This window comes from Gorilla gorilla, chromosome 9 (genome assembly GCF_029281585.2).
Source record: "Gorilla gorilla gorilla isolate KB3781 chromosome 9, NHGRI_mGorGor1-v2.1_pri, whole genome shotgun sequence".
NCBI lineage: Eukaryota > Metazoa > Chordata > Mammalia > Primates > Hominidae > Gorilla > Gorilla gorilla.
The window spans coordinates 74,100,598-74,112,606 of NC_073233.2; the positions used below are offsets into that span (position 1 = coordinate 74,100,598).

A 12,009-nucleotide genomic window follows, 5' to 3' on the forward strand; every position below is an offset into this window, starting at 1 on the left:
TTCCTGATAGGGCACTGCCCTTTAAAATGGACTTTGGGAATAATTTGGCCAACTGGTTCTTTTTGAAAGTATTAATGTTTGGGGGGTTGTAACTAAAGTCCTAACACCTTGGGAATCTGTTCCTGGTGAACATTACTTAAAGACAGGTTCACCTGCATACACAACAGAAAAACCACGAAGAAGAGGTTTCTTTCTTTCTCACGTAAAAATGAAAAAATCAGCTGGCAGCAGTGGCTCACACCTGTGATTTCAGCACTTTGGGAGGCCGAGGCAGGAGGATCACTTGAGCCCAGGAGTTACAGACCAGCCTGGGCAATGTAATGAGACCCCATCGCTGCAAAAAAAAATTTTTTTTCTAATTAGCTGGGTGTGGTGGAATGCACCTGTAGTCTCAGCTACTTAGGAGGTTGAGATGGGAGGATTGCTTGAGTCCCAGAAGTTCAAGATTGCAGTGAGCTTTGATCATGCCATTGCATTCCAGTCTGGGTGACAGAGCAAGACCCTGTCTCTTAAAAAAAAAAAAAAAGCCACATCTTGCGTATGGTTTACAGAGGCCTGCATGTGAAGCAGCCCCACATAGGCTCCCTGGCCTTGCTGTTTCACAGGCAGACCAAGCATGCAGCCAGCTTAAGGCCTATGTACTTCTTCCCCTCAACCTAGAACTTCTCAAGGAGGCCCACCCTGGCCACCTAACTCAGAATTACAGCCCTCCCCGCTCTCCTCTGCCTCTTGCTCGCAATACCTAGCTCTATTTTCACACAATCTGACCTACTACATAATTTACCTAATTATTATGTTTATTGCTTATTGGCTGTGTCCTTTCACTAGAGTGTGAACTCAAGGACAAGACATTTTGTCTGCTTTGTTTACTGATGTATCACAAGTGACCAGAACAGCATGTGCCTCATTATAAGGCTGACAGATGAGTGACAGAGTAACATGACAGAGCTGCAGTTCAAACCAGAGTGTATCTGACTCTACAGCCTTCATTCAGGCCTTTTTTTTGTTTTAAATCAATGTGCAGATTGCATACAGTGGAGTGCATGGGTTTTGGATATAAGCCCTGTGGGTTTCTGCTGGTGTGTAGGCCCATAACGTTGTCGTTGTTGGCCAGAGGGCCCCCTCATATCCCTTCCAATCAGTGCCTCCACCTGCCTTGGTCACTGTACTGGCATCACCACGTGTTGGTCGTACCTGTTCTTGAACTTCACGTGGATGGTAAGACAGTACGTGGTCTTTTGGGTCTGGCTCTTCTGGCTCAGTGTAGTGGTTTTGAATCATCCGTGTTGACACATGTATCATAGCTTGGTCTTTTTTGTATACTACATTTTGTTTGTTCATTCTTCTGTTGGTGGGTGTGTTGTTTCCAGTATAGGACCATTGTGAGTGGAGCTGCTTTGAACCTTATTTTTTAATTTTTTATTTAATTTTAAAATTGACCGATCATACATATTCATGGGGTACGTAGAGATGTTTTGATACATACAATGTATGATGAACAGAACAGGGGGATTAGCATACCCATCATCTCAAACGCTGATCATTTCTTTGTGTTGAGAACATTGACTCTCCTCCTCCTAGCTATCTGTAATTAATATTATTATTAACTGTAGTCATCTTTCTGAACACTAGAGCTTATTCCTCCTATCTAGCTGTAATTTTGTACCCTTTAAGAAATCTCTCCATTTCCCTCCCTTTCCCCTGCTATTCTCAGCCTCTGGTATCATCTGTTCTACTTTTTACTTCTATGAGATTAACTTTTTTAGCTTCCATGTGTGAGTGAGAACATGCAGTGTTTTACTTTCTATTCCCAGCTTATTTCACTTAACATAATATTCTCAGTTCCATCCATGTTGCTGCAAATGACAGGATCTCACACTTTTTTATGACTGAATAGTACTCCATGGTGTGTGCACACCACATTTTCTTTATCTGTTCCTCTGTTGTCGGACCCCTAGGTTGATTCCTTCTCTTGGCTATTGTGAACGGTGCTTGGTAAACATGGGGGTCTGCATTGTCTCCCTGATACAATAATTTCCTTTCCTTTGAACCGATTCCCAGTAGTGGGATTGCTGGATCATGTGGTAGTTTAATTTGTAGTTTTTTGAAGGAACCTCCATGCTGTTCTCCATAGTGGCTGCACTAGTTCACATTCACTAGTTACAACAGTGTAGAAGAGTTCGCTTTTCTCTGCATCCTCTCCAGCATTTGTTATTTTTTGTCTTTTTGATAGTAGCCAGCCCAACTGGGGAATATGATACCTCATTGTGGTTTCGATTTGCGTTTCCCTGATGGTTAGGGATGTTAAATTTTTTTTATTTGTTCATTGGCTATTTGTATGTTTTCTTTTGAGAAATGTCTGTTCAGATCGTTTGGCGATTTTTTTAATCAGATTTTTTTTTTTTTTTTTTTTTTTTTTGGCCGTTGAGATATTTCAGTTCTTTGTATATTCTGGCTATTAATCCCCCCATCAGATGAGTAGTTTGCAAATATTTTATCTTATTCTTTTCACTCTGTAGATTGTTTCCTTTGCTGTGCAGAAGCTTTGAACGTTCTTGTACCTGTCTTGTTGTGGTGTGCCTTCCTTTCTCTTGGGTTCCCTTGGGAGCTGGGTATAGGAGTAGACACACACAAACACACACACATATATGTAAAATCTAATCAACTACCAAATGGTTTTCTTGAGTAACTGTACCATTTTCCACTGTCCCCAGCCATGAGTGTAAGTTCTGGTTACCCTACATCTTCACCAGCACTTGGAATTATCAGCCTTTATAATTTTGCTGTAAAATTATTTTCTGCTATAGAAAAACCAATTAAAGCAGGAGTGTCATCAGGGAAAGACTCTTCCCTTCAGGCCTTGTATCCTACATTTTCACTGCATGAGACGCGCCCACCAGTGAAACATAGGGTAGCAGGAAACCTGGGGTGGGCAGCTAACTAACCCAGCTTCCTAAACACTGAGACTACTTCGTTACAATGTCTTGCCAGACACAGTCAGCATGAGTCATCCTCACAACTATATCTAGGAGTCTTTCCATCAAATGTGTGCAAATGCGGGTTTATGGAGAAATTTATCTTACTTCCTTAGTGTTCTCTGTTATATTAAGGTATATGTTAAAAATGTTCATTTATAATTAAAATAATTCTTCTAATTTGCTAATAAAATGCTTTATACCAACTTCAATTGGTCTCTGGACTGTGATAGGCCTAAGTGTGCATCATGTCTTGACTACTTCCTATGTGACCTGGGGACATTTTCTTAACTCTTCCAGCATCCGTATCTGTAAAATAGGTATAATACCCACCTCTTAGCATTACTGTGAAACTTAAAAGAGATAATGAAATGCATGTCAGGCAACTAGTACCTGATAGATACTGAATGAGGGATAAACATTTTCTTGTACTTTGAAGAATTAGAATACATTTGAGTCCCCAAGTCCCCTTGAGTCATGCCATTGAAAACAAACAAAAAAAATCCTGTTGAACTGATTGCCACAGGTTTCAAAATCAGTGTGTTGTGTGGCATTTCTGTGAAAACATGGAACATATCCAGTCTTGCTGTTGCTTTACCTAAGGTACTAAATCTTTCTTGGCCATCTTGTTAACATGAGGTGCCGTGGCATAAAGGTCTGTCTTGTCTATTTATTCCACAAATATTTATTGGTCTGTGATGTTTTTTCCTCCTAACATAATTCTGCCATATTATCCTATGATGTTTTATATGTTATGTAAGAGCCTTCTGGGGGCATAATAGAGCAGCAGCACAGAACGTAACGTGATTGTTTGCCTTTCCCGCTGCACCGTGTAGCCCACATCCTTCTACAACTCCAACAACTGGTTCAGTACCAGGCGCAGAGTGAATGTTCTCTAAATGTGGGCAGTGTTGATGAGTGAAGAATCTTAAGCAGAGAAGAAACTCATGTCCCTGACTGACTCCTGTGAGACTTTTATCTTGCAGTGAGTTTATTCAGCAGCCACAAATCAATTTGAAGGTGGAAAATGTTTGCTTTGAAAACAAGGAAAAACCTAACCCATCAGAAGCATTCATGATTAGCAGTCTGCGAAAGTTGATCATACACATTGAGTTATCCTCATCATACCCAAGCAAAACAGAGCCGAGAAACTAGGGGAAAGGCACTCAAGGCATTGCTCCAGAAATGGAATTCTCTGCAAACCTGGCTGCTGAAACTGCCTGCTATAACCTGAAACCTGTTTTATCTGATGTCTACTGTGACGACGTGCTGCAGCTCTAAGACTAGTTTTGCCCACCACTCTCACTCACCTATCAGAGATTGCCAGTTTCCCAAAACCTTACTTGTGCCGATGAACTTTCTCGAAGAGCAATAGTAACATTTCTCTTTTTTATAAAACATCTAAGCTTCTCTTTGTTCTTTGGGCATACTGAAGACTACCTGATCTACAGGTATGCTCCCAATTGCAGCAGTTTTTTTTCTTCTCAAATAAAACATTTGAATTTCAGAGATTTGTTTCTATTTTATTTGATTTTGGCAAGCCTCAGATGAGGACGAACGTTGGGCATATTCAGTCTTTTCCATTGGCTCATCCCAGTCATGTCCCATTTCATTTTGAGCCATCATTTTGTGCCTTGATGAAGGCACAAAATTCAGTTAAACAATGTACATAGTTAACTACATTTGTTTTTTTTGTTTGTTTGTTTTTTGAGATGGAGTCTCCCTCTGTCACCCAGGCTGGAGTGCAATGGCGCAATCTTGGCTCACTGCAGCCTCCACCTCCTGGGTTCAAGCGATTCTCCTGCCTCAGCCTCCCACATTTCTTTTTATTTTTAAGAGACTGGGATCTTTCTATGTTGCCCAGGCTGGCCTCGAACTACTGGGCTCAAGCAGTCCTCCCACCTCAGCCTCCTGAGTAGCTGGGACTGCAGGAGTTAACTACATTTCTGAATAGCCATTTGCGAACTGTAATAATCCCTTTGATATCAGTAGAACCAGAGTTCCCTGTGGGACAGCACATCTCTGCTCTGAAGGGAAGGGAGAAACAGGCGGTGCTGTGGGCAGTCATTGAAGGGGGGATTTTGGAGGAGAGAGCATGAACCCAGATGGCTCCAGAGCAACAGATGTCAGGAGAGTGTTTTAGGACATCAGAGTTGAGGGCACCCAGGTCACAGGCTGAGGAGGCGGTGACGTGATGGGGAAGGGCCAGGCCCTGGGATGAGGGGTGGTTCACTTCCTACTGCTGCTGTGACGAGTGGCCACAAACTTAGTGACTTCACACAACACACGTTTATTATCTTGCAGTTCTGCAGGTCAGAAGTCCAAAATAGGTTTCACTGGGCAGCACGGAAGGTGTGGACAGGGCGGTGCTCCTTCTGGAGGCTGCAAGGAAGGACTGTTTTCTTGCCTTTTCCTGCTTCTTGAGGCTGCATATTCCTTGGCTCGTGACCCCCTCCCTCCATCTTCAAGGCCATCAGCCACATCTCCAGTCCCTGCTTCCTCCTTTGACTCTTTCCTCCCTGGCCCCCTCTTTTAAAGGCTCTTGTGATCATATTGGGTCCACCCAGATAATCCAGGATAATCTCCCCATCTCAGGAGCCTTAAGTTAATCACATCTGCACAGTCCCTTTTGCCACGGGACTTTGCCAAGGTACCATATTCACAGGTTTTGGGGATTAGGAGATGACATCTGGGTGGTGGGGGTTGGGTATTTGGTCCACCACAAAGAGATTAGAGTTAGAATCCAGCTCTGTCATTTACTGGCTATAAGTGAATTTGGGCAGGTCACTACTCCACTTGAAATGTTTTTCTGTTGCATGTGTGGAACAGTGAGCCCCCAACACACATCCACACAGTCCTGTTTTTGAGGTCTAGGTAAAATGATATAGATGAAGAGACCTGATAAGCTTTCATACATTTTATTTGATTTTGATTCTAGCTTAAAGCAAAGAAAGAGATTTATCTGTTTTTCTTTGTGTTAGTCAGCAGGTCTTTGAAAGTACTTGGGTGACTGGGCGTGGTGGCTCACGCCTGTAATCCTAGCACTTTGCAAGGCCAAGGCAGGCGGATCACCTGAGGTCAGGAGTTCGAGACCAGCCTGGCCAACATGGTGAAACCGGTCTCTACTAAAAATACAAAAATTAGCCGGGCATGATGGCGGGTGCCTGTAATCCCAGCTACCCAGGAGGCTGAGGCAGCAGAATTGCTGGAACACGGGAGGTGGAGGCTGCAGTGAGCCAAAATCATGCCACTGCACTCCAGCCTGGGAGACAGAGTGAGACTCTGTCTCAAAAAAAAAAAAGAAAGAAAGTTCTTGGGTGAGGTTAATTCAAAACCAGAATTTAGTTCTGTTGACCTGGATTTGTCCTCCTTTAAAAAAAAAAACAACATGAATTATATAATTTCTTCACATACTTTTGTTAATCTGATTTTAGCTAGAAGCTATTTTAGGAAACTTAATGTAACAAATATTTGCTGAGCAACTATATACTGTGCCCAGCATTTGGGCAGATGCTGGGGGGAGAGCGGTGGGGAGGCAAGCCTGCTGCCTGCCTGCCGGAAGTTACACTCCAGTGGCAGGATAGGAATTGTGCTGGGGACACATCACAGACTTTGCAAGGCATCGGGGGAAGTTATCCTGGCAAAAATGCATAACCCAAGGCTGAGGAGGCGTTAGGTGGCAGGGTGGTGCCAACAGAAGGAACAGCAGCCTCCAAAGGCCCTGAGGCAAGAGAGGGTGGCACTGCCATGGAGCCAAAGGAAAGTTAGTATGGCTGGAGCTGAGGGAGGGCTGTGGAGACGCAAGACAGGGGCCTGAGCAGGGCCTAGAGGGCCTCAGCACGGAGGAAAAAAGAGGCATGAAATCCAGCCGGATTCTCTGGACTTGTCATGACTCTGGTAAGCAACATCCCTCATGTGTACCGTTCCCCAGAACCTCTCCCAGGAGAAGAATGTGTAAAGACTTTGACCACCCAGGCAGCCATAGAAAGGCAGCTTCCAGAGTCTTCCTCCCACTCCTGCTGGAAGTCCAGGGTGGCCCTGCTGTGGTAAGGCCAAGATCAAGTCAGAGCAGAGTTACTGAGACTCCACAGTGAGGGACAATCCTGTCACTTTTGAGTTGCAGGGAATTTCTTGATTTGTGGCACTGAAGATTTTCTGCATATTTGGAGCAAAATGCAGCTGAAATAGAATTTGTGACCATTTAACCATTTCCTGCCAAATAATGTATGTTTTGTTTGTGTGGATTATCTCCTCTTGCTAAAGATTTACATCTGTACATCTGTCAGGTGTGATCAGGTGGAAAGTAGAAGAGGAACTGTGTGATTCTCCTCCCTTGGTCTCCTCTTCCCCCTCAGAAATGGCTCCAACATACTAGGCATGGAAAATGTTTTGCCTTTGGCTTGAGATAAATGATATCCATGGAAGTTCACGCAATAATGTACCTTTTGACACTTTAGAAGCTGGGCATGGTGGCATGTGCCTGTGGTCCCAGCTACTCAGGAGGCCAAGACGGGGAGGATCCTTGGGCCCAGGGGTCCAGTCTGGGCAACATAGTGAGACCCATCTCTTAAAAGTATAAACATTAAGTAAGAGGGGATGCTCTTCTACTGAGAGAGGGGACCCCTGGGACTGAGGACAGCGTTCTCACATTCTTACTTCAGGTAAGGCAGATTGCCTAGCCAATTGTTCATCACTTTTCTCGTAAGTTCCTCACGTATGACAGCATCTTCCTTCTCTGTTTTTCTAGGCTATTCAGCTTGACCCTGAAGAAACTCGTCATGCTAAAAGAAATGGACAAAGATCTTAACTCAGTGGTCATCGCTGTGAAGCTGCAGGTGAGTGGGGCAGGACCGTTTGTTCAGGGCCCAGGGAAGCTGGATAACCATTTGCCCACTGCTGTGGCTTCAGAAACACTATTGGGACCACTTCTGTCCTCCTCCTCTCAGCACAGCAAGGTGCACAGTGGAAAGATAACAGAGCTCACGGGACCTTCTGAGCCCAGCTCTGCCTCTTGGTTAGGGCACTCAGTTTCTTCAAACCTATCTTTGTCTGAAGAACAGAAATGGCTTTTCCTACACATACTGTGAGGATCAAGTGATATAGATCCTAAAGTGTTTATTGTAAACTACTCAGAAATTACTAGGCTGGCTAGCTTTGGTTTCAGTCTTAGTCCCAGGATTGCTAGATCCAGGTAGATGCACGGGTGTGGGAAGCACTTTGGAAGTTTTCTTTTATTTTCTTTTGAGACAGAGTCTCGCTCTGTCACCCAGGCTGGAGTGCAGTGGCGCGATCTCGGCTCACTGCGAGCTCCGCCTCCCGGGTTCACGCCATTCTCCTGCCTCAGCCTCCCTTGTAGCTGGGACTACAGGTGCCTGCTACCACGCCCGGCTAATTTTTTTGTATTTTTAGTAGAGACAGGGTTTCACTGTGTTAGCCAGGATGGTCTCGATCTCATGACCTCGTGATCCGCTCGCCTCAGCCTCCCAAAGTGCTGGGATTACAGGCGTGAGCTACCGCGCCCGGCCTGCACTTCAGAGGTTTTCTATAGGGTGGAAGAAACTTACAGATTGTTATTTCAGACTTGGCAATTTAAAGTTTACTGGGATATTTTATCTCTGTATAAATCCCACGTATAACTCCTTACATTTGGTATTTTCAAGGGACCCAAAATATTTCACAAACATTTGTATTCTTAAGTATTCCTGAATTTAAGGAAAAGAGAAGGGAAAAGCTGAATTATAGAAGGGCTCAGGAATTTACCTGTTGCCAGCTAATTACCAAGCGGCAGAACTGGGACCAGAAACTAAAGAGTGGGTCATTTGTGTGCTCACTAAATCCCATCACCAGACCTCCCTTAACTGATTAATCCTTTCTGCTGATGACTCCCTGGAGTAGAGTGAGATTCCGCAGTGCCTCTGGAGTCACTAAATAATAATGACTGGAGTTTTCAGCTTAAAGATGGTGTATTTACTGAATTCTTATTCATTGAAAAATAGCAAACTGTATGATAACTCCCTACTAACCAGAATATTTTATTAGCTAGTTCACCTACTATGCTGCAGTTTACTGTACTATATCACCTTCATTAAAACCCACTTCTATATCACTCTCAGTGCGTGAATCATATATTGAGGTGCCTGGGCCTCTTTCTGGGATAAAGACATTAGTCCCAAATACATAATTTAGTTCTCAAAACTTAAAATGTTGGGCCGGGTGCGGTGGCTCACGCCTGTAATCCCAGCACTTTGGGAGGCTGAGCCAGGTGGATCACTTGAGGTCAGGAGTTCGAGACCAGCCTGGCCAACATGGTGAAACCCCGTCTTTACTAAAAATACAAAAATTAGCCAGGCGTGCCTGTAGTTCCAGCTACTCAGGACGCTGAGGCAGGAGAATAGCTTGAACCTGGGAGGGAGAGGTTGCAGTGAGCTGAGATTGTGCCACTGCACTCCAGCCTGGGTGACAGAATGAGACTCCATCTCAAAACAACAACAACAACAAAAACTCAAAATGTTTTAATTACTCATGAATTCCTGTGTGTCCCACCTTATATTCTGATTCCCTGTTCATTTTATGCATAATTCCTTCCAAATCTATGAAATGTTCCCAGACACTGTGTTGGGAAAGCAAGTATGGGACAGCGATGTGAACTATTAATGTCTTGTCCTCCTCTCCCGATTTTGGTCCCCATTTCTAGGTCACAGGCAGTGTTCCCATTTTCAGGAATTGCTTCCTTTGCTAAAGAATGTTGCTGTCCTGTGCCGACACCATTGGGATGGTTTTGAAAGTTCCCCACTGCGTTTGCCATCCCTGCCAAAGAAATAATTTATTTCCTGATTAAATATTTAAGATTCTGTAATTCTAAATTATATCAAAACTACAAATATTTTGAATTTTTAAATTGTTCTACTTCCAAGCAGCTGAAAGTAATTACAGATGTCACCACATTCATTTATTCAGTCACTTATTTATGCATTCATATAATAAATACTTATTGAGCATCTATTATGTGCCAAACATTGTTCTAGGCACAGGGGATACAGCAGTGATCAAAACAGACAAAAATCCCTGCCTTTAAGAAGCGTTGAGCAGCTCTCCCTCTCCCTCTCCCTCTCCGTCTCCCTCTCCCCACGGTCTCCCTCTCCCTCTCTTTCCACGGTCTCCCTCTGATGCCGAGACGAAGCTGGATGGTACTGCTGCCATCTCAGCTCACTGCAACCTCCCTGCCTGATTCTTCTGCCTCAGCCTGCCGAGTGCCTGCGATTGCAGACGCGCGCCGCCACGCCTGACTGGTTTTCGTATTTTTTTGGTGGAGACGGGGTTTCGCTGTGTCGGCCGGGCTGGTCTCCAGCTCCTAACCGCGAGTGATCTGCCAGCCTCGGCCTCCCGAGGTGCCGGGATTGCAGACGGAGTCTCGTTAACTCGGTGCTCAATGGCGCCCATGCTGGAGTGCAGTGGCGTGATCTCGGCTCGCTACAACCACCTCCCAGCCGCCTGCCTTGGCCCCCCAAAGTGCCGAGATTGCAGCCTCTGCCCGGCCGCCACCCCGTCTGGGAAGTGAGGAGCGTCTCCGCCTGGCCGCCCATCGTCTGGGATGTGAGGAGCCCCTCTGCCTGGCTGCCCAGTCTGGAAAGTGAGGAGCGTCTCTGCCCGGCCACCATCCCATCTAGGAAGTGAGGAGCGCCTCTTCCCGGCCGCCATCACATCTGGGAAGTGAGGAGCGTCTCTGCCCGGCCGCCCATCATCTGAGATGAGGGGAGCACCTCTGTCCTGCCGCCCCGTCCGGGATGTGAGGAGCGTCTCTGCCCCGCCGCCCCGTCTGAGAAGTGAGGAGACCCTCTGCCTGGCAGCCGCCCCGTCTGAGAAGTGAGGAGCCCCTCCGCCCAGCAGCCACCCCCATCTGGGAAGTGAGGAGCGTCTCCGCCCGGCAGCCACCCCGTCCGGGAGGGAGGTGGGGGGATCAGCCCCCCGCCCGGCCAGCCGCCCCGTCCGGGAGGGAGGTGGGGGGATCAGCCCCCCGCCCGGCCAGCCGCCCTGTCCGGGAGGTGAGGGGCGCCTCTACCCGGCCGCCCCTACTAGGAAGCGAGGAGCCCCTCTGCCCGGCCAGCCGCCCCGTCCGGGAGGGAGGTGGGGGGGTCAGCCCCCCGCCCGGCCAGCCGCCCCGTCCGGGAGGGAGGTGGGGGGGTCAGCCCCCCGCCCGGCCAGCCGCCCTGTCCGGGAGGTGAGGGGCGCCTCTGCCCGGCCGCCCCTACTGGGAAGTGAGGAGCCCCTCTGTCCGGCCAGCTGCCCCGTCCGGGAGGGAGGTGGGGGGGTCAGCCCCCCGCCTGGCCAGCCGCCCCATCCGGGAGGTGAGGAGCGCCTCTGCCCGGCCGCCCCTACTGGGAGGTGAGGAGCCCCTCTGCCCGGCCACCAACCCGTCTGGGAGGTGTACCCAACAGCTCATTGAGAACGGGCCATGATGACAATGGCGGTTTTGTGGAATAGAAAGGGGGGAAAGGTGGGGAAAAGATTGAGAAATCGGATGGTTGCCGTGTCTGTGTAGAAAGAGGTAGACATGGGAGACTTTTCATTTTGTTCTGTACTAAGAAAAATTCTTCTGCCTTGGGATCCTGTTGATCTGTGACCTTACCCCCAACCCTGTGCTCTCTGAAACATGTGCTGTATCCACTCAGGGTTGAATGGATTAAGGGCGGTGCAAGATGTGCTTTGTTAAACAGATGCTTGAAGGCAGCATGCTCGTTAAGAGTCATCACCACTCCCTAATCTCAAGTACCCAGGGACACAAACACTGTGGAAGGCCCCAGGGTCCTCTGCCTAGGAAAACCAGAGACCTTTGTTCACTTGTTTATCTGCTGACCTTCCCTCCACTGTTGTCCTATGACCCTGCCAAGTCCCCCTCTGCGAGAAACACCCAAGAATGATCAATAAAAACAAAAAACAAAAAACAAAACAAAAACAAAAACAAAAAAAAAAAAAGAAGCGTTGAGCAGTAATTCCCCAAAGGAGATCTGCAGACCCTGAGGTCTCTAAGACACTT

At 46.8% G+C, this 12,009-nt stretch overlaps 1 protein-coding gene across 1 annotated transcript in view; it reads left to right on the forward strand.

The window, feature by feature from the left end:
- The window catches only part of PACS1 (phosphofurin acidic cluster sorting protein 1), a 178,288-nt gene that overhangs the window by 114,954 nt on the left and 51,325 nt on the right, over window positions 1-12,009 (forward strand). Inside the window, exon 2 of the mRNA XM_031015801.3 lies at window positions 7,723-7,810. Within this exon, the coding sequence (XP_030871661.1) occupies window positions 7,723-7,810 (88 nt within the window). The remainder of the gene's footprint in view (window positions 1-7,722; window positions 7,811-12,009) is intronic.